Here is a 23,069-nt window from a genome sequence, read left to right on the forward strand (position 1 = left end):
TATCTGGCAGATTTATAATTCATTGAAGTAAGCCTAGGTTTCTTTTTTTTGTTTGTGTGTTCCAAGTAGTTTAATGTTACTTACATTTCATTTCCTCAATCTTTTTCCTATGAAATATTTCAGATTTTCTTTTTTTTCTGAATTTTGAATTTATTACTTGAATCGGTCATTTGGTCAATTCTAATTTCCAATTCAATTTTTTTAATATAAAGTTTTTGAACTTCCCTTTCTACACTTCTAGTTGTCTTGTCATCTCTTTTTTGGATCGCTCTCATTTCTTTCTCCATCTTTTCCCTCGTCACTCAACTTTCTTTTTAGCATGTTAGCGGCTGCTTTAATGCTTCCCGGAACTCCAGTTGGCTGGTGTCCGGGCCGCCTCTCCTTCGGCGCTCGGCTAGATGCCTGCTTCCCCGCCGTCCCGTCGGCTGTTCCGGTGGCGTTCTCCGGTTTCCGGGCCGACCCTCCCAGGCTGCTTTTGGAGTTAGAACTTTGCGTGTGGGCACACTTGCGGGCGGCCCCACTTCCGGCCCTTGGCCCCCCGCGCTTCCCCGGCTTGTGTTCGGGTTCCCTGCGGGCCGGGCTCCGCGCCCCCTCCCCTCCCCTCCCCCAAGGGCCCGCCGCCTGGGACCTCGGGCCGCGGGGCCCGGCCCGGCCCTCACTGGGCGCCGCTCTGCGGGGGCGGAGTCAGCGGGCCGCCCCGCCCCCAGCCTCGGGCCGCAGCGCCAGCCGGGATTCCGTTTCCGCTGGGGAGGGGGCGGGGAGCCACGGCGGGGAGCCACGGCGGCGGCCACTTCGCGCCCTCGCCGCCGCCTCACCTGGCGGAGAGATGCTGGAGGGGGAGCGCGCCGCCGCTGCTCGGGCTCCGGCTGCTCCCTCCAGCCCCGGCCGGCCCGGCGCCGTCCCGACTGCTGGGCCCGAGGCGGGCGCCGCGGCGGAGCGAGCAGGCCCTCCCGAGGAGGTGAGGACCACGGCCTACCTGGGCCCGGCGAGCCGCCCCTCCCCCCGCCCGCCCGGGACGCGGGCGTGGGGGGCGCGTGGGGCGGGCGTTGTGCATGCCCCGCCTGCCCTGGCTCGGACTTAGGGCCGGGGCTCGAGGCCGGGGTCGGAGCGCAGACCTCCGGGGGCCACGGGGGACGGGCTCCGGCCTGGGCCCGGCGTCTTAGTGTGCGCGTCTGCACAGCCTCCTCCCCCCGGGGGCCGCGGGGCGCCCCGTGCCGGCCCTCGGGCTGCCGTGCCCGGCCAGCACCCGAGCAGCGGCCGGGGCCGCCGCCGCCGCCCCTCCGCAGTCCCCGGGGACGGCCGAGCCGTGGCGGCTGGGGCCGGGCCGGCCCGGGTTATCCATTTACTCCCACTTCCTTAAGATTAGGCGCTAAACTGTAAAACTCAAAATAAATAAGATCTTTAAGTACAAAAAAAAAGTATCCTATTGGGAGAATATAATGATGGTTTATAATGGTTTATAGTGGCCTTTGTGAATGTATGTCTTGAGGGCTTTTATGGTTTGGCCTGGTTTTCCTTCCGTTTTCTTAGGTGCACTGGAATGAATATCGGCCCTATACCTAAAAAAAACAACTACCTTCTTCCTTAAAAGTCCTTGGCACCCCTTGAGCATTCATGAAGTTGAACAGTATTGGACTAAGATGGCTCATCTGATTTTAGATGTGGAGACTGGTTAAATGGAAAGAGTAAAATTGGTATAGTTGAAATGATGAGAGAAAAGGTGGATAACGGAAGTTTGAGTTTTAAAAAGGACCTTGAAGACCCTTCTGACTTAGGAAGTTCAAAGATTTGCTTCATATCTTATAAATTGGCTCCATCTCAGGTCTCCCAGATATCAGTTCATTGTTCATCAAGCTTCACTTTTTAGGAATTCACATTTTGACTATCCCTGCTAAAAAACCTAAATCTTTTCTAAAAGCTTGATTACTGGGGTGGCCAGGTGGTACAGTGGATAGAGCACCGGCCCTGGAGTCAGGAGTACCTGAGTTCAAATCCGGCCTCACACACTTAATAATGACGTAGCCCGTGGCCTTAGGCAAGACACTTAACCCCATTTGCCTTGCAAAAAATAAAAAAAAACTTGATTACTAGTGTTGAGCCTGATTTTTATTAGTACCACTGGATTTTTCATCAAAGAAGACTTTGAGTTGATCTGATGATAATTCTACTGTTAAACTGAACTGATTCTCAAAAACTATGCATTTGATTTCTTTTTGAAAAATAAATTTGTATTAATATCTTTTGTTTTGAAACCCCCTAGATTTCCCCTTATGTGCCTATCCCTCCTCTTCTGAAAGCCCTTTCACATAAATAGGAAGGCTGACCTCTTCTATAAAAGAGTAGGAAGAGGTTACTCTGATTTCTCTTAACTATTTGATTTCTTAATTTTTAGCTTTTTTGAGTTGTTGAATGGACCTTTCTTTTCCAACTTTATTCCAACAGATAAGAAATCTGTAATTTCAATTATTTTAAGTTTTTAATATGAGTATACATATATATATATGTTTTCACTGTGCTTCTGTGTATATTGGTAATTCTTGTTATAGAACGATTAGTGATCTCTTAAATGAGATTTTTCTGTATTATTCTTGATTATCCACAACAAAAATTTAATTCAGATTAAATCTCTATAGTCAGGCAGACTTTGGTAATACCTTATTACCTACTGGATAAAATGTAAACTCTATTCCAGCAGCATTCAGGCCCTACAAAATCTGTCTCTCCCTCCTTTCCAGTTGCTGTGTAAATGGGCAGGTGAGGTGACATAGCAGATAAGAGTGCACATTCTACATCCAGTTAAATGGAATGTTTGGATATTTCAGCTTATTTTGTCCTTTCCTGACCTCCACATATTTGTATATGCCATTTTTGTTGGCTTGAATGGAATTTTCCAAGCATCAGCTTCTTGAAAACCCTGCTGATGCCCTTTTCTCTATGAAGCTTCCTGAGCCCTCAGGTAAATGATTAGTTCCTCTTCAATCTTTCATGCTTTTCTTTTTGACCTTTCTAGACAGTGACTCTGGATTCAGACCTGAGTTCCAACCCCATTTCTGATAATAATCCTGAACCAGCCTTTGTGTCCATATGTATAATGTCGATGATTAGGATCTGCTTCACAGGGTTGTTAAGTTCAAATGACATAGAATGTGTAAAATGATTTTCAAATCTTAAGACACTAAAGAAATATTAGCTGTTACTTTTATTAACTTTACTGGGCCTCAATTTCCATATCTGTAAAATGAGGAAGATGGGGGTGGGGCTGGTCTCTGAGGTTCCTTTCAGCCATTGATTTATATGTCATATATAGATGTGGGTCTTCATGGTTTTAAAATAACGCTTCCTTTCACTCTTGCTACCTGAATTACCATTACCCATTTCTTTCCAATCTAATAAATATTAAGCATCTACTGAATACAGTGACAGTGTTTTGTAGTGAAATAAATAGGTCTCAGAAGTTGAACTTTAGCGGAGGTCTGTCTTGGTTGACTTCAGTGCTTAAGGGCTAAGGTGGCATAATGAATAGAGTGCCTGACCTGGAGTCAGGAAGACTCATCAAATCTGGCTTTAGATACTAACTACATAATTCTGGCCCAGTTTTTAACCTTGTTTGCCTCAGTTCCTCATCTATAAAAAGAGATGACAGAGTGCCAAGAAAATCCCAAATGAGGACACAAAGATTTGGAGTGAAATGACTGTATAGGAAGAACAACAAAGTGCTGGGGCTACAAAAGCAAAACAAATGAAAAGAGACCCTACCCAAAGAAGTTGACATTCTCCTATTGGCATGAAACATGTCCATGTACAAATACACATGATGATTTGAAGATAGGAGAATTTTATCAACTGGAAAGGGTAGAAAAACTTTTCTGTAGGAACTGACATGGGAGCTAAGCCTTGACCTGAGAGATACCTAATTTTAGACCCAGGGAGTAATTTTAAGATGAAACTGTATGAAACTAGATCCAATGAAATTCTGAATCATTTAAAATTAAAATATTTAGTACAGGTGATTAAAAATCTAATGGAATATTTCAAAAGAATTTTTCATATAATGGGCCAATATCTTTATACAATGTTAAAATCTGATTGCTTTTAATCATTTTGAATCTTTAGTTTTGTATAACATGATTTTTGGTAGTTTATTTTTCCTTATTAGTTTTATTAGAAGAGTTTTTGTTATACTTTAGTTTGCAAAAGCTGAAAATAGACCTATAACTACAACAATTATCCTAAATTATAAAAATTTACTAAAGCTACCAATTTGACTGTATAGTACTTCTTATTTGTTCCAGGATATACTGAAAATGTTTTTCTTATACAAGAAGAGGCAGTCTTACTGTAGCATAGCTTTTTTCAAGTTAACAAATCACCAACTCTCTTTTTAGGGTGTGCCCTATGGTTTGTGGAAAAACTGTGGGTGTGGCCTCTTAGAATGTTTTCAGTATTAAGTTGGTTGACTTTGGACCCTATCAAGGAAAAAAAAGATTTCATATGCTATAGTAAAGATTGCAAAAATAAGCATTTTTGTAAGCATTTACATATCAAATTTTGTTAATTGTTTATATTAAGCCTATGAGTCCAACTGAAGCTAATGTTGAATAATTTTTCCATTGAAACTGATGCAGCTAGTTTACACGACAGAATAATTAACATTTGTTTGGAAGTAAAAGGACATTTCATAATAAAATTTAAAATTTCATAGCTATGTATAAACTTCAAAGGACTCAAGTCCTTTAGTAATAAGACTTGGAGGTATTCTGGGTTCTTAAAGTCTAGATCATTTCAAGTGACTAGTAGCCATACAAAGTTTTTGAGAGGTTTTAAAGCAAAAATAGAGGGGATTGCTTGTTCCATAAGAGACTGGACCAAGGCAACTACTGAGGTCTATTCCAGCTCCAATGTTTTGTCATTCTGGATATCAGCAAAGTTTGGACTTGAATAATAACCACTTAACTAGTTCCTGAAGGGGTAGTGGGGTAGAAGTGAAAGGAATTTTACTTCCAAATAGACAAATGTAATTATTTTATTTTGTCATGTAAACTAACTGCATTGCAGGAACACAGCAGTTCTAGCCAAATACTAAGGATTCACAAAGGAAAGTGCTATCCACATCCAGATAAAGAATTGTTGGACTCTTGATTGCAGATCAAAGCATTTTTTTTACTTTATTCTTTTTTTTTTTTGCAAGGCAATGGGGTTAAGTGGCTTGCCCAAGGCTACACAGCCAGGTAGTTATTAGTGTCTGAGGCCAGATTTGAACTCAGGTACTCCTGACTCCAGGGCCGGTGCTCTATCCACTGTGCCACATAGCCACCTATATTTTATTCTTGATAGTTTTTTTTTCTTAATTTGTTCCTTCATTCACAACTGTGACTAATATGGAAAAAATGAATGCTAAAAATTATCTTGACGTGTAATTGAGGGGAAAAAATAACATATAACTTTTTTAAAATGGCCAAAAAAAATGGTAATTCAAAATGATGGGTTTGGTGGGCTGGAAAGACCATGGCAAATCATGAAGACTGTCTTCTAAGGCATGGAGGTATTGTAGAGAGAGTACCCAAAACTACAAAATTTAATATTTTTAATGTTGGTAATAGAGTTTTTGAAATATTTCTTTATACTCCCATCATTAATGGTAGGAGAATAAACCATGTTTTCTTATCCTTTCTATATGATCTTGACTGTTCTATAAAAAAATGTTCTAATGCTGGAGCTCTATCTTTGGGTATCTTAATATATCTTAGTTACCTGGGTAACACTAGGCTGTCTTATTTTCTAGTCATTTATGTTCTAGAAGTATTATGAAAATAAAATTGGTCTAGAGTTAAATTAAGTGGAATTTATTATAGTAACTTGTATCAATTTAGCACCCATTTATGATACAAAGTATTGATACAAATGTTCCTTAAATCCATTAGGCTATGTATGTCATTGGAATAGCCAGATAACTCAAGAGATCCTTCATTGGAGGCATAAAAAATGGTCATAGAAATGAGTTGAACATATGCAAACAGTTCAGAATAATTTTTCTGGAACATGAAATTCTAATCTTTTTTAGGGTAGCATGTAATAGTGGCTAGAGTGGTGGAATTAGAATCAGAAAGACATGGATTCAAATTCAACCTCCAGGGGCGGCTAGGTGGCACAGTGGATAGAGCACCGGCCCTGGAGTCAGGAGTACTTGAGTTCAAATTCGGCCTCAGACACTTAATAATTACCTAGCTGTGTGGCCTTGGGCAAGCCACTTAACCCCATTTGCCTTGCAAAAAAAAAAAAAAGCCCAAATTCAACCTCCAGTATTAGCTTTGTGGCAAGTCATTATCTGTAAAAATGAAGATGTACTAAATGATTTTTAAGATTCCTAGTTCAAATCATTGATGTTGTATTTAGTATTTGAGGGGGCAGAGGACAGTTGAATGAGTCATCCAAGTGATAGATCAAATATTTTCCAAAATCTGGGTGGTAGATTTCTATTTACTATTTAGAATTTACTTAAGTTTATGACATTTGGAGTTAAAGCTGTATTTTGGAGCTAGGTAACTTAGGTAATGTAAATAATAGTTCATTTAATCACATCAGTGAGAAAATGAAGCTTTTACTTGTAAGTGAAGTCTCTCAATGACTGAAATTTATCCTGTAAGTACTAAGTTGTTTTTAATCAATTTGGGTGGAAATATTTCTAAAATAGATTGGACATTTCCCTACAATTTAAGCCATAAACTGAAAAAAGAATTTTACTTTTTTTCTCAATGATTATATTTCATTTCTGTGAACCTTAGTTATTTCATTATACTATAATACAAGGATGGCCCTAGGGTCTTTTGCAGTAGATAAGGTTCATTGCTTCCTGAAGAAGCAAGCCTCAAATTGCTTTGAAGTCTTAGACTGCTTTTTATAGGCTTTCTGTCTTCTTTCTTTCCCTTCAGTTACTTCTATGCCCAAATTGTCATTAGCAGTTCCTGTTCCTTCCAGTTTGTTGGGATGACTGTGCCTAAGAGGCTTTGGCAAAAGAACACAAAGATACAGGTTTATAGCCACATGGGACTTCAGAGTTATCTGTTACAAACCTTCTTCCCCATCCCATGTACAGATGATGAAAATGAGAGCCTGAGAGATTAAGAGATCTAGCCATAACTGGCAGAATAGTATTCAAACCCAGATCCTTTCACTCCATGGATCTGAGACCTTTAGTTTCTTCATCTGCACTGGATTTGAAATGAATTGCTCAATTACAAAATAAGTGGAAAAGAAGGGGTTTGAAACTTGGGTATTGAGATTTCAAATCTAACACTTTTTAAATAAAAACTCTTACACTGCTAGAAGTACAATAGGGTATTTTTGAAGGGGGTAACTTTTCTTTATTCTGAATTTAATAAATGCCAAATAAAATGAGAATTTGTTTCTATATGTATAATATGATAGATACTTGTATATAGAATGGTGAATCTATAATATAGATAGAAGTTAATTGTTTTTTTCGAGTATGTTCATTATATAGGTTTCAAAACTTTTCTGTTTTTCACTAATTCTGTTCACTTCTGTACATTAAAAGAAATGTTTCAGTGATCTCTTTTTCCTGTCAGTCTTATCCCCATCCCCTTTTCTCATCCCTTTTCCCCGATGGAAAAGGAAAATAAAAACAATTCTAATAAGATTCCCTTTCTGGTTATATCCAATAAAATCCATGTCTCAAACTTGAGTCCATCATCTCTCAAGAGATTTAGTATGCTTTGTCATCGATACTCTGGAATAGTGAGACAGTCATTGCATTAAGGAAAATTCTTAAGTCTTTCAGAGTTGTTTGTCTTTACAATACTGCTGTGATTATAAAAAATGTTCTCCAGGTTCTGCATCAGATTATATATATATATATATATATATATATATATATATATATATATATATATAACAGGTTTCTCTGAAACTATCACTTTATTTTTTTTATTATTAAAGATTTTATTTATTTTGAGTTTTACAGTTTTCCTCCTAATCTTACTTCCCTTCCCCCACCCCTCACAGAAGGCAATGTGTCAGTCTTTACATTGTTTCCATTCATTGATCCAAATTGAATGTGATGAGAGAGAAATCATATCCTTAAGGAAGAAACAGAAAATATAAGAGATAGCAGGATCAGACAATAAGATGTCAGGTTTTTTTTTTTTCTAAATTAAAGGTAATAGTCTTTGGTCTTTGTTCAAACTCTGCAGTTCTTTCTCTGAATACAGATGGTATTTTCCATTGCAGAGAGCCCCAAATCGTCCCTGATTGTTGCACTGATGGAATGAGCGGATCCATCAAAGTTGATCATCACCCCCCCCCATGTTGCTGTTAGGGTGGAAACTATCACTTTAATAATTAATTCTTTAACATTCATATATCATAATTCCTTCTTAGTTTCTGATTCTTTGCCATAACAAAAAGAATTGCTATAAATATTTTTGTACTTGGGTCCTGTTTTTCTTGCATTTCATTGGCATATGGACCTAGTAATGTAATCCCTGAATCCTTCTTGCTTAACAGTAGTGTCTCCCAAGGTTATGCCCTGGAATATTTTACCTTCTTTACCTTCCTTACCTTCTACTTTGGACTTCCTTACTTGGTGATCTAATCATCTCTCATGGATTCAGTTTTCATCTATATGCAGATGATCCTCAGATCTGATCATTTAGCTCTTACCAATCTTTTCATATTTAGACTCATCTCCAGTTGTGTATTGGACAGCTAAAAATATATCCAAGATTAAATTTATTTTATCCCTTCCTCCACCCTTCATCCTTTCAAACTTCCATATTATTGTCCAGGGCACACCATCCTCATGCAGTCACCCAGCCTTGAAACTGAGGCATTGTTCTCAACTCTTTACTCTGCCTTACCTAAGTAACCTCTTCTCTGATACCAGGTCATATCTGGACGATTGCAGTGTGGTCTGAGAGCTTGCTTCAAATCTCTCTCCTCTCTAGGCGGTCTTCACTTGGCTGTCAAATCTTCCTAAAACACAGGTCTGATCATATTAGCCTCTTCCCCTTAGTCCCATTCAGTAAATGATTCACTGTCATCTCCAAGGTGAACTATAAAATCCTCTAGCCTTTAACTTAATCAGGACTTGGCCCATCTTACCTTTCCTAGTGACATCAGCCCCTTTATGTTGCTTGTATAAAATGTCTCATCCTCTGACTAGGTGGGGTCAGAAAACTGGAGTTCAGATTCTGCTGTGACCCTGGGCAAGTAACTTAACTTCTGTGAGAATAATAAAAGTATCTCCCTTGTGAGGGTCAAAATGAGAGAATTCAGTGTTCACCAAATATTAGTACTATAGAAGTGTCTTCCCCTTCCCTTTAGAGGCATTTTCACGGACTCTCGCCTGTACCTGGAATGCTCTCCTTTCTTAAACCGTCTCCTGACTTTCTGACTTTCTTCAAGTCCCAACTAAAATTCCACCTTCTGTAAGATACCTTTCCTTTCCCCCCAGTCTCTCTCTGTTGATTGTCTCCAATTTATTTGTATACATCTTATTTATTCCTAGTTATTTTCATGTTGTCTTATCCATTAGATTGTGAGTTGCTTGAGAGCAGAGACTTCCTTTGCCTTTCTTTATATTCCCATTGCTTACTAAGTCATTTACCACTGTGTCTGATAGCCAGGCACTCTATAAATTTGCCTTGCAAAAAGAAGTCTAGAATAGACAAAAGTTTAAAAAGGAAAGGAAATACTTTTTTAGAAAAAAGTAAATAAAAAAGCAAGTGAAAGGGTAGAGAGAAGGGACATTTTAGTGAGAAAAAAAGAGGGAAGAATTAAGACTAGAAAAAGGAAGGAAAAAATAATAGGAGTGGAAAAATGTGGGAGCTTGTAGGAATATAATTGTCTTAAATTAAGCAAAATGAGATGAAGGCAGCTTCAAAGAGGAATAGAAACAATTCCTAGTTCAGGAAAAAATGTACATTTTATATATGCACCATATGTACAATGTATGAGACAAATGAAGACTATTATACCTAACTCATAATTTTAGCCCTAATTGGATGAAATAGTTCAGCAAAATGAAAGTGTAATAGAATAAGAATATAAAACCTTACAATATTGTTTTATAAGAAATATATTCCCCAAAAGACAGTAAAAAAGTCATCAAAATAGCATTTATTATATGTCAGATAATCAAAAAAAGTTGCAATTATACTTGCATACAATGGAAAAACATTTTATAACAGATAAAAGAAATTGCACACTGAAAGAAATCACAGGCAACAAACCAATATCAGTATTAAATATTCTTCAAATGCTTTCATAAAGGAAAAATTAACCCACTCAGAAAAATAGAAGGAAACTCTGTTGTCTCTTTTAGACAGATTTAACAAAGATAAACAAGAAGGAAGATATGGATGTGAACAAATTACTAGAGAAAACAAGAACTAGAATACTTACTGAATGATACTGCTGAAATATTTATCAATATGTATGGAATTTTTACAGACTTAAGTCTTGGGGTCTTTGCAGAAATATTGCAAAGAAATGTAAAAAAATAGAATGAGTGACCACATCATTAACAGGACATGATGCAATAAAAATAGTAACCATTCAGGGAGGACAAAATATACAGATTTAAATGAAGATATATTGAAATCCTAAATAAGTGAGTCAAAAGAGAAATTAGAGAAACAACTGGTAATCCCATCAAAGAAATGAAGAAACATTATGAAAATGTTTATGGGATGCAGCTAAAGCAGACTTGAAAGGAAAATTATATCCCTAAAAATAAATACAAGAGGAATTTTTAAAAGTTAAAGGACATCCTGTCTCAGACACTTAATAAGTACCTAGCTGTGTGGCCTTGGGCAAGCCACTTAACTCCATTTGCCTTGCAGAAGCCTAAAAAAAAAAAGTTAAAGGACAATTAAATGAATTGGAAATAAAAAAGATAAAGTGATTAAAAAATTAAAGATGATTCTTTGAGACAAAAATTACTCTTTGGCCAACAGCTCTGAATTTGTTACATTCATTTTTATTTTAACTATTCTTCAGTTGATAGGCATTTGAGTCCTTTAACTTACAGGTGAGGAACTGAGAGAAGATAATGACTTGCCCAAGGTCAAACATGTAGTTAGGATCAGAACTGGGACTTAAATCAATCATTTGACTCTATATCTGACATACTTTAAATTTTACTTAGTGGCTCCTCCTGAATTTAAGAAATATATGTTCTGTTAGTAGATGTAGTATTTAAGTACATAAATAACATGGTAATAGGTAGCAAGTTCTAACACCCAGGAAAATGGCAATTTCCTTCAGTAATGGTATGTGAACTGAACCTTGAAGGAAGTAAAGGATTTTAACAATTCAGGGAAAAAAGTTATTTTAGGAATGAAACACATGCACTACATATTTTGGGGAATAACAGACCAGTTTGACTGCAATGTAGAACACATAGAAGAGTGGGAAGGGGGGGGTATCTTATTGTGAAATAAGTGGCTAAGAATGGGGTAGTGGTAGTGTTTATTCATCCTTTTTCCTCACAGAGGACCAAGGACATTTGGAGAATGATATCTTGACTTGCAAGCGATTTAAGTGAAGCAGGGCAACACAAAAGTCGTCATGCTTCGGAGTCAATAGAGTTCAATGGCAAGATAGATAAAGGACTACTGGCGATTTGGCCATTGCAGGATGCAATGGTGGATCTTGAGCTTATTAAGCTAAGGTCTTTACCAGGTCTATCTAATGCAATACCCATTCATTGATTCAAGGCTAGGTAAGAATTGAGGCAAAAGCTGGTCTAGTTTGACTTCCCAAAAGACTCAGTCTGGGAGGTCCAATTTTTCAGATAAAACGTGTGTTGCTTGAGATGTGTAATTGTGAGGAAACTTGCATTCCAAATCTGACTGGACTTCTTGTCAGCCTAACTTGTGTCATTAGTTAAACAGCAGGTAAAAGTGGTCCAGCTTCTCAACCACCTAGGACTAGGTTGAGACAAAGAAATAAAGCTTTCTCTGTACTGGTCAATAGTTATGGTATGTTCTTTTGATAGAACACAGATGCTTGAAGGAAGTGGTTTACATTATTTTCTGATTTCAGTTATTTCACCTATTCATTCTCCTGATCCCAATTTAGAAAGTCCCTAATCTTTTCTTCAATTAGCAATACTAAATCCTTAATTTTGTATCCTGTTGAATTGTTTTCTTTTAATTATTTAGTCTTATCTGACTACTAGTTATTAATAACATAAAAATCTGTTTTACTCTGTATTCATGGTTTTTTGGACTGGCTGGGGAGTCTTGATCTGTTTTTTTATTCCTGTTTGACTAATAAATCGTATTGCTCAGATTATTTCCTCAGTTATTATTCACCATAGACCCATAAGTAAAAATTACTTTATATATGTAAGAAGCTTCTGAAGATTTTTGAACAGGGGAGTTCATTGTGCATGCCTATGCTTTGGAAAGACTAGGCAGCCTAGAGAATAAGAGAATAGAAAGAGTAAATCAGGAATCCAGCTGGGTTATTATGGTAAGATAGTATCAGTACGTAAGGATAGAAGGGGATAGATCTGAGAAATATGAGGGAAGAATGCACAGATCTTAGCACTTGGTAAATTGAGAAGAGGGGAGGAAAGGGCCGTGGATAACAAGTTTCAGACCTAGTGACTAGGAAGATAATGGTGGGAAATCAGGAGAGGGTGAAAAATTGTGATAAATTGTCTTCCACTGATGCTATTCCTTGTGGTCAGTGTCCTTTAATCCTAAGATTCTTGGAAAATTTCCAAATTGTTATGCACACAATTGTTCCTTTTATTCTGGTATGTAGAATAAGCTGAGATAAAAACTTCAGTTTTGATTTGTAGAGCCCTTCTTGACAAGGGATCAGGTTGATAAACTCACTTCTTCACTATCTTTGTATCATAACAAAATTGTCTTGATATTAGAAACTGAAGAAAATAATTTGTGATTTTTAATGGTGAAAAACCATGTTTTGTTTTTTCCGTGGCATGAAAATGATAGCCTTTCCCTCCATCTTAAGTTTCTCCCCCCATCCTGGTTACATGTAAAAACAAATTTTAACATTCATTTTTGTTTCAATTTTGAGTTCTGAATTCTCACCCTACTTTGCACCCCACTTTCCCTCTTTGAGAAAGCAATTTATTTGATATGGGTTAAAAATGTATAGTCATGCATAACATTACTATAATAGTCATGTTGTGAAAATAAACATACCCCCCCCCCAAAAAAGAAACTTAAAAAAAGAAATTAAAACAAAGTGTCTGAGGCCTGGTTTGAACTCAGGTACTTCTGACTCCAGGGCCGGTACTCTATCCACTGCGCCACCTAGCCACCCCCTGTTCATCATTTCTTATAGCATAATAGCAGTCCATCATAATCACATACCACAATTTGTTCAGTCATTCCCAATTGATGGGCATCCCCTCAATTTCCAGTTCCTCACCACAAAAAAAGAACAGCTATAAATATCCTTAAACATATAGATCCTTTTCTTTCCTGTTTTTTTTTTTTTTGTTGTTGTAACTTGGATCCAATAGTGGCAATGCTAGATCAAAGGGTAGGCTTGGTTTTATACTCCTTTGGGCATAGTTCCAAATTGCTTTACAGAATTTACAGAATTGTTGAATCATTTCACAACTTCTCCAATCTCTCATCTTCCCCAAATTCCTTCTAACGTCTGTCATTTTCTCTTACTATTATTTTGTCTTATTAGCCAATTCATTGAGGTATATTAAGGTAATACCTCAGAATTGTCCTCCAGTTGTTTTTCCAATCAATAGTGAATTAGGACTTTTTTTTTTAATATGTCTGTAGATGGCATTGATAATCTGAAAACTGTTCTTATCTTTTGATCATTTTCAATTGAGAAATGGCTCTTATAGAAAACTACTTTAGTATTCTCATTGGCTTTTTGAACCTCTTTTTTCATTTGGCCCCAGTCTGGCTTTTAAGATGTTATTTTCTTCAGTATTTTTTTGCTGACCCAGTTTTCATGATTTTCCTGCATCATTCCTCATTTCTTTTCCCAATTTTTCCTCTACCTTCTTCACTTGGTTTTCAAAATCCTTTTTGAGCTCTTCCACGCCTGGAGCCAATTCATATTTTTCTTGGAGGTTTGGATGTAGAAGCTTTGACTTTGTTATCTTCTAAATGTATTTTGATCTTCCATATAACCATAGTGACTGTCTTTGTTCAGATTTTTTTCTTCTGTTGTATGTTCATTTTCCCAGCTTATAACTTGATTTTTACTCTTTGTTAAGGTGGGGCTCTGCTTTCAGGGTTGGAAGGTGCATCATCCCAAGATTTTGAGTTTTCTGTAGCTTTTTTCAGAGGTACTTCTGGGAATTTTCAAGTTTTCAATTCTTCCAAGGTCTTCTGATCTATGGAGAGTTTGGTACTCTGTGTTCTGGTCTGTGAGCGACCATAAGCACTCCCTTCTGCTCTGGAACTGTGAGGTGGGTCCATGCTTACAACTGCATCAGTAAGCTCTGTTGTACCTCTGCTCCTTTGCCTAGACTGGGCCCCAAATTGTGACCTGGATCTAAGTATGCACAAAGAAACAACCCTGATTCAGTGATAGCCAAGAGACCCCTGCAGTCTCCTTCTGACCCCCTTAGAATCCATGGGCTGAGACCTGTGGAAGCAGCTGCCTTTGCTGATTTAGCAACTCCCAAGGCCAACTCCTGGACTGCTGGGATTTGGTCTGCACAGCTGAGGCCTGCACTGGACTGTGCTTCAGTCTCACCCTGATGCAGCAGACAACCTTCCAAGTTGTCCTTGACAATCCCTGGGCTGAGAGGTCTGGAAATTACCATTGCTGCCCCTGACCCATTTGCCCCATGGTCTCTTTCTGGCTTTGCTCTGTTGCAACTCATGCTTTTCTGCATTCTTCTCTCACCCTGGGCCAGCAGATTCTTCCAAGTTATCTTGGACTGGAAGATTGTTTGACTCAGTTTTTTGGTGGGTTCTGACTCTAGAATTTACTTATTCATTATTTTTAAAGGCTATTTGAAGTGTTTTGGGGGGAGAGCTTGGCAAGACCCTGCTTTTACTCTGCTAACTTGGCTCCACTTCCACCATATTTTTTTTTTTAGGGTTTTGTAAGGCAATGGAGTTAGGTGGCTTGCCTAAGGCCACACAACTAGGTAATGATTAAGTGTCTAGGGTCAAATTTGAATTCAGGTCTTCCAGGCTACAGGGCCTGTGCTTTGTCCACTGTGCCACCTAGCTGCCCCTTCACCATAAATTTTGTTTGTTTGGGGTTTTTTTGAATTATAAAGATTTTATTTATTTTGAGTTTTACAATTTTTCCCCTAATCTTACTTCCCTCCCCTCACCCCCCACAGAAGGCAGTTTGCCAGTCTTTACATTGTTTCCATGGTATACATTGATCCAAATCGAATGTGATGAGAGAGAAATCACATCCTTAAGGAAGAAACATAAAGTATAAGAGATAGCAAGATCAGATAATAAGATAACACTTTTTTTTCCTATATTAAAGGTAATAGTCCTTGGTCTTTGTTCAAACTCCACAGTTCTTTCTCCACCATAAGTTTTTTTTTTTGAGCTTCATTCTTTTTATTGCTGAAATTGAAATCTTTTCTAGTCCTTGAAATCTTGCAAAGGATTGTTGAGCTGGGATTGCTGGGTTGGCTGCCAATCAGGGGAGCTTTTCAAGGACCCAGGCCTACTATCTCAGGATTAGTAATGGGCAGCCTGAGTTGTATCAGCAGCAGAGGAAAATCACAGGTACGTGGTGTTCCTGAGAAAAGACTCAAACATCTTCAGAGCCTGAGCTGCGCGGTCCTGGGGGACCATGTGTCCAGATCCCTTGACAGTGAGGAAGGTGATTTGCTCATATTCTTTGAAGAATCCAGCAACCTGTTTTTTATAGTACCAGGGCTGATAGGGGATCATCACAGGCTGGTTCAGGAGCACCACAAACCTCTCAGCTCCCAGGAAGTTGCAGGCCATGTCATTGTCCCCATTGTACACTAAGATACAGATGTTGTTCTGCAATAACTCATGGTAGAAGGGAGTCATATCCATGTATTGCCTCTGGTATTGAGAAGTCACCTGGGTGCTGCAAAGTTCCCAACTGGGGAGGAATACAGGAATGTGGAGGGCCTGCCTCACATCGTCCTGGTTCAGCCACACACACACATAGCTGTGGCATTGATGCAGTTGACCATTCCAGGGATGGGATTTCCTGGGGGCAGCACTGCCACATTGAACTGGTATTTGCGATAGAGGTTGCTCATGTCAGCCACATAGCGGTCCTGGTAGCCCAAAGCCCCCCAACACGGAGCGTAGAGGTTGTAGACGTTGAGGCCCACGCCCAGGATCATTCTGTAAGCCTCCAGGATCAAGAAGGGCTGGCCAGATGAGAGACTACAGGATCCCCAAGCGCAAAAGGCTCCCAAATCTGCAGATTTGTGCCAGAGGGTCAAACCTGAGCCTCTGTGCTGGGGTATATGTGTGTGTGGGGGCCACCATAAGTTTTTAATAGTAATTCTTGCTTTGTTAAATTTTCTGTTGTGAATAATGGGGTGATTCTGCAAGTGGTCATTTTAAAAATCATTTTTATTAAGCACCTACTTCAGGCACCCTTGCCTACTTGGTTCTGCAAAAATGCAATATTGTAAAGTGACATTACAGGATCAGTTAATTTCATGGAAGCAGATAAATAATATTAAAGCAGCAGAGTGTGAGATATGTGTATAGAAAGAATGCTTTTTGTGATTTGGATTCAAAATGGAGTAATGAAGGGTGAGCATAGTATTAATGTATAAGAGAATGAAAATTTTTCTTCTTAAGCTTCAGAATTCTGATAGTCTGCACTTTTGGGGAATAGATTTTCCTGAATGGACAGCAGATAATTATTACAGACTGCATTTAAAATGTATAAACTTTAAAAAAATAAAACTTCTTATGGGTATATCAGTTCTTAAAATATTTCACAGCCAAGACTAGATCATCTTTTAACAGATATGGAAGGAATTTTAATCTTTCTAAGCAAGTAACCTTATTTGGCTAATGTATTTTTTTCTGTTATAGATTATTAATTTTGGCATTCTGTTGTCTTCATTCCATATTAATGAATCATTGTATGTACTATCTTTTTCAGCCCAACATGTGTTAAAATGCACATTTTAAATAACATCCATCTTTGGACTATCCTGCTTTGCAAACTTGGATCATGAAGGTAATGAGAAGAATTAGTCTTTGGATTTTAATTTCACTATTTCATTCGATGGTATATACTGCAGAACATGAAGATGTAGCAAAACATGCAATAAAGTTGCATCGCGGGAAAGGAGCAGCTATTACTCAGAGAAAACAGTGGGTTCTAGACAGTTGTAGAAAATTATCTGGTCTCCTTCGACAGAAGAATGTCGTTCTTAACAAACTAAAAAATGCAATAAGAGCAGTGGAAAAGAATGCTGGACTGTCAGATGAAGAGAAACTGTTTCAGGTACACACATTTGAAATTTTCCAAAAAGAATTGAATGAAAGTGAGAATTCAGTCTTTCAAGCTATCCATGGACTCCAAAGAGCCCTGCAAGGAGATTACAAAGATGTTGTGAACATGAAAGAAAGTAGCAGGCAACGACTGGAGGCTTTGAGGGAAGCTGCAATAAAGGTTAGTTCTTTCAGATTTTATTAAGTATTCACAAAGAAAATGCTTCTATTTATTTTGAGCTTGGAAGAAATACAGAGAACACAAAGAAAAAATGTTCAGTTTGTTAATACTTCATTGGAGATACAAAAATTATCTGCTTACAATAAAATAAATACTCTCAAGTATCACATATAGGAGAACATTTTTTCTTTAATATCTTAGTACTCTCACATATAATATTGCTTCCAAGGATAATGAAATATGCAATGCATTCCATATTACCAAAAACTTTAGTACTTGTGATTTAAGTTACGTTGCCTATGTTCTACTAATGAAAATTAGAGTGAAAATATATGGGAGGGGGCGGCTAGGTGATGAAATGAATCGAACACTGGCCTTGGAGTCAGGAGTACCTGAGTTCAAATCCAGCCTCAGACATTTAATAATTACCTAGCTGTGTGGCCTTAAGCAAGCCACTTAACCCCATTGCCTTGCAAAAAAAAACCAACTAAAAAAAATATATGGGAGAACAAAACTTATTTTCAGAGATATTTTATTTATGCTGTGTTTAATTTTATATCTTAATATGTATCCATCATAGTTTTTACAGTATAATTCACAATATTTTTGTTCATGTTTCTGAAAATACGATTAAATTTCCTTAATTGTTGACTCATCCTTGAAAGAACATTTTTAACCACAATCAAAAATCATTGTTTTTAGAATAACTCTACAATATTGACTACACTAGACTGTTAGTGATTGCAATTTAAAATTAAAATAGATTAAATATCATTTATTAATCTTTTGATTCAATATTGAAATGTTTAATTACATGATCAAATTTTATGAGGAAAATCTATATATAACCGTGCATATTTACTTGACTATGGTAAAGGACAAGTTAAGGTTTGGGGATTTTAGGCCTCCTGCCATATGATTCTTCATAGATGAATGTCTGACTCCTCTATGACAGAGGAAATTCTGTCATTGACCAGGAGCTGCCCACAGAGAAAGGACATTTCAAGGTGTGGACTGACTAAGAAAGGAGCTTGTAATGCTTCAAGATGAGGCAGGTACTTGTGGTAATTCTTAACTGGAGGTCATACTCTTTTCTGGAAAGGAAGGATATGCAAGATGTATCAGGGAAATGTGACAGCTGAGAATGTGGTATCCTAGGGGCTTCATTTTATCTTAGCAGCACCTGACTGATTGAACCTTTCCTCTCTAGTCCAGCTAGTGCCTCATCCCTTAGAACTGGGAAAAGCTTCGATAGATAGAATGAAGCCCCCATATTGTGAACTATCACTTGTCTCCTTGGTGTAATCATGCTGGAGATGTGAAGGCTCCTTTTTATCACCTCTGCTCTGCAGATAGCCTGCAGCTTGTGACCCTGCTCTGACTCATATTTCCTTGTTCTTTCTAGAGCCTGACTATTTTCTTTCTGCCATCCCCTCTTAACTTCTCACTCCCTACCTGTATTGGAGACACATTTAGCAAAGGATATAAATAACATTGGGGCGGCTAGGTGGTGCAGTGGATAAAGCACCAGCCCTGGAGTCAGGAGTACTTGGGTTCAAATCTGGTCTCAGACACTTAATAATTACCTAGCTGTGTGGCCTTGGGCAAGCCATTTAACCCCATTTGCCTTGCAAAAACCTAAAAAAAAAAATCCTTCATTTTTACATCTGTCACAGCTGTGGTTTTGATCAAATTACTTAACCTCTTCAGGCCTCAGTTTCCTCATCTTTAAATAAAAAAATTTATTTTAGATATCCTATGAATCAAGCTTTTGTTAAATGACTGGTTTGTGCCAGGTACTGTAGTAGATGCTGGGAATACAAAGCCAAATTAAAATCATCTCTGCTCTTGTGATTACATTCTATTGGGAGAAAACAACATGTATAAGTATATGCAAAATAAATACAAAATGGTTATGGAGGGAACCCATTGGGGCATCAGGAAAGGCCTCATGTAGCAGGTGATACTGGAGTTCAGTGAGTCATGGCCTGGATATTAAACAATTATTCTAGCCAAAGTGTTCTCCTGGAAAACTTAACCATCTTGGTTAACCTTTTTTTTAGACTGGAAAATAACTGGCCCAGGTTCTGGTTATTCTTCATTTCCTTCTTAACTTCTTGAATCTGGTTCCATGTAAGAATCCACCTGGGTACATAGCTAGTAAACAAGCAATGGTTTATTGCTCCTTCTGCTTTAGTTTTCCAGTCAATGAGTGAGGACTGAAAGCATTTTGAATTCCTAAAACCAGTGTAAAACCAGCCTAAAACACCAAATTGTCTGATTGTCATTAATAATTTTGTAACCTAATTCACAAATTTTTTTTCCATATTACAAACCATTTGAATATAAATGTTAATCATTGCCAAATGTTGTTTCCATCAGATAAAATAAGCTTATTGTTGCAAACTCTACACGAGAATGCCCCCCTTTGCACATTTACCTCTTCTTCCCAATATCCAATCTAAGCAAGTAGTTTCTATAAATGTACTATATTGTCTGGATATGATGGCACATGCCTCTAATAACAACTACAAAGAGGCTTAGTCTGGAGGATCTCCTAAGCTCAGAATTATAAGCTATAGTATCCAGTTCCATGTGGTGGAACCTGAGGTGGGGCAGGGATGAGCATATAAGGTTGGCTGAGGAGTCCCTCCTGATAAGTAGTGGAATTGGGTCTGAGTAATCCCTGCATTTCCAGTCTGGGCAAGATGAGAGGGAAAAGGGATGAAATTCATATAGAGCAAGAGAGAGAGAGAGACAGACAAATAGACAGAAACTAATATTGGCATCTATTTAGAATTTATCAGGTTAATGTATCATTCATGCTGAGCATTATTGCTTCATTTGCTCTCTCTTTTTTTTAAGTTTTTGCAAGGCAATGGGTTTAAGTGGCTTGCCCAAGGTCAATTCAGCTAGGTAATTATTATTAAGTGTCTTGAGCCCACATTTGAACTCAGGCCCTCCTGACTCCAGGGCCAGCTCCCTATCCTGCACCACCTAGCTGCCCCTGCGCTGTCTCTCTTAATCCTTTTATGTGTCCACATCCACATGTATGTAGAATTTATCTTTTCACATTAGCTGATCTAAAACAAAACCATCCTGAAAAGAATATGGGACCTAGAGAAAGAAGGAACTTTGGTATCTGGCATAGATACTATAGAAATGTAGGATAAGATGTCATCTGAGGCAGGCAGTGTTGAATGGTGGAAAAATTCCATAAATTTGAAATCAGAAGCTTCAAATCCTTGTTCTGTCATTTATTACCAGTGCCATGTTTAAATTAAGTGGCAGGAATGTAGTAGGCATAGTATTTTGGTCTGAGAAGTGATTGGAATAATGAGTGAATTTATAGGCAATTGATTCACCTATCCCTTTCATGAATGTGAGAAATGTAGGGTGTTGGTCTTCACAGGGTGTTGAGGTGAGCCCTTAGGGAATCCATTACAAAGGGGAAATGGCTCAGCCAATCACAAGACTAGAAGAGTCTTCTTAATCCCATTCCAGGGATACCTAACTCCAAAGGTCAAGAGTCACCTAGAGATCTCGACCTAATGCTACTGAGTTTGGGCAATTAGGTAATTGAATATTAACCCACACACCTCCTGTGACGATTGGGTTCTTCAGCATATGTGTTGGATGATGTGGGGGGAATCATATTAGGGGCATATCATGGAATGGGCGGACCTTTTAGATTGTAACTCAAACTCTGAGAGCCTATGAACATCCAAGAGGGAGGGGAAAGAGTTTCTGAGGACAATAAATTAACCTGACTCCTGAGACTAAGGGGTGCCTCACTCCTAGGAGTGAGGCACCAACAACTGTCTTTTTTTTTTTTTTGCAAGGCAAATGGGGTTAAGTGGCTTGCCCAAGGCCACACAGCTAGGTAATTATTAAGTGTCTGAGGCCGGATTTGAACACAGGTACTCCTGACTCCAGGGCTGGTGCTTTATCCACTGCACCTAGCCACCCTGTAAGGTGTATCTTGCAAGGTTCGTGAATAAAATACACAAATTTTCTCTCACTCTAGCAGGTTTTTCTTTTCACTCATTTATAACAATTTGGGGGCTCGTCCCAGATCTTCAGAACACCTCAAGGAAGCCCCAGAAGAGACCAGGGGAAGGAGGCCACATAGCTTGATTTCAAGCCAGATCCTCATTTCTTTTCTGGGCTTCCCTTGGGTGGATCTCTGAATGGACCTGAAACCCTGCCATTGATGGGGAGAGTGATGGAAAATTGTGGAAACGACCCAGAAAGGTAGGGAAACTTCAGTTTTTATCTTTCGAGGCTGATTTTGGACAATTTCAGGAAAGGAAGTCCTAGATGGGAGGCCAGGGGTTGAAAAGGCACCTCAGGGAGGGGAGGAAGAGACCCCCTCCTATCCAATACCCAAGGAGAAGTCTTTGGGTCGGAAATGAGCTATCTGGGACAGCAAGGATGCTGTCCAGGGTAAAGAGAAAAGTAAGTTTATCAGATACGGCTATTCTGAATGGCCACAAATCCAAATCCAAAGACAAGTCTGTCTGGTGGCCAAGGTTTGGGTCAGATGAACAGTGAACCATAAGGTACCTTTAAATAAAGAGGAGGTGGAATATGCAGCATGCTGGATAATTGGGGATGCTAAATTATGTCTAAGCAAGTTAGAAAAAGATAAAAAAAAACCATAGGTGGGATCCTCTGGCCTCTCCTAGAGAGGAAGAGGCTAACAGTGGGGTCCAGGAGGAAAGGGAAAGTCTGGAGAGAGGAGAAAAAGAAATGTTTTCTAAATTAAGGAAGCCAACTGGATCCAATGCTGTGTGAGTTTGAATGTTCCTGAGGGAGTGTGTGTGTATTTGTTCTATGTCTTGTGTAAGTGTCTCTTTTAGGGTCTGAGGACCCAGCTCAAGTTTTAAAAGAGGGATGGCTGGGAGTTGGGCCCAGGAGTTTCAGAAGGTGGGGGAGAAGGAAGTAGTATGCCTCGGCCTCCACCTGGAAATCAGCCCCTCCCTCACTGAGCCAGTGGTTGCTGTGCAAGGTGTGTAGAGTTAAGGGGAGGGAGGGGGATTTGTAAAGAGAAAAAGCTGTGGTTTGGGGAGAGTTTAGAAGAGTTTAAGAGAAGGGAAGGATTGAAAAATTCTAGGAGGGAAGATTTTTTTATCCTTATGAGTGTCTAGGAAAGATTCCGTGCTTTCTCCCAGGATTTTGGGAACTTTGTAAAGTGGCTTCCAGATCATTCTAAGAGGAGAAGGAAGTGGTTGTGAAGTGGCCCCCACATGGAAATCAGCCCCTCCCTCACCTGGTGGTACTGTGGTACTTTGCTAGGTGTGCAGAGTTGGGGAAAGGGGAGGGGGATTCTTAAAGAAAACAAAAGTAGGTTGTGCTTTGGGGAAAGAGTTTAGAAGAAGTTCAAGAGAAGAAAGAACCTTTAAGGGAAAGAGTGAGAAGTTAGAGGAGGGAAGAGT

General features: G+C 38.8%; 1 protein-coding gene across 2 annotated transcripts in view; it reads left to right on the plus strand.

The window, feature by feature from the left end:
• The first annotated feature begins 873 nt into the window (after positions 1 to 873).
• Positions 874 to 23,069, plus strand: part of TMCO3 (transmembrane and coiled-coil domains 3) — an 88,408-nt gene continuing 66,212 nt past the window's right edge. Inside the window, exons 1-2 of one of the 2 annotated variants that reach the window (XM_074192105.1) lie at positions 874 to 958; positions 17,116 to 17,631. In XM_074192105.1, coding sequence (XP_074048206.1) covers positions 17,188 to 17,631 — 444 coding nt within the window. In that variant the 5' untranslated portion in view covers positions 874 to 958; positions 17,116 to 17,187. Of the gene's footprint in view, positions 959 to 12,172; positions 15,738 to 17,115; positions 17,632 to 23,069 lie in introns of those variants that run through there. The other variant, XM_074192106.1, reaches the window with a different exon arrangement.

Source organism: Macrotis lagotis, chromosome 6 (assembly GCF_037893015.1).
Source record: "Macrotis lagotis isolate mMagLag1 chromosome 6, bilby.v1.9.chrom.fasta, whole genome shotgun sequence".
Lineage (NCBI taxonomy): Eukaryota > Metazoa > Chordata > Mammalia > Peramelemorphia > Peramelidae > Macrotis > Macrotis lagotis.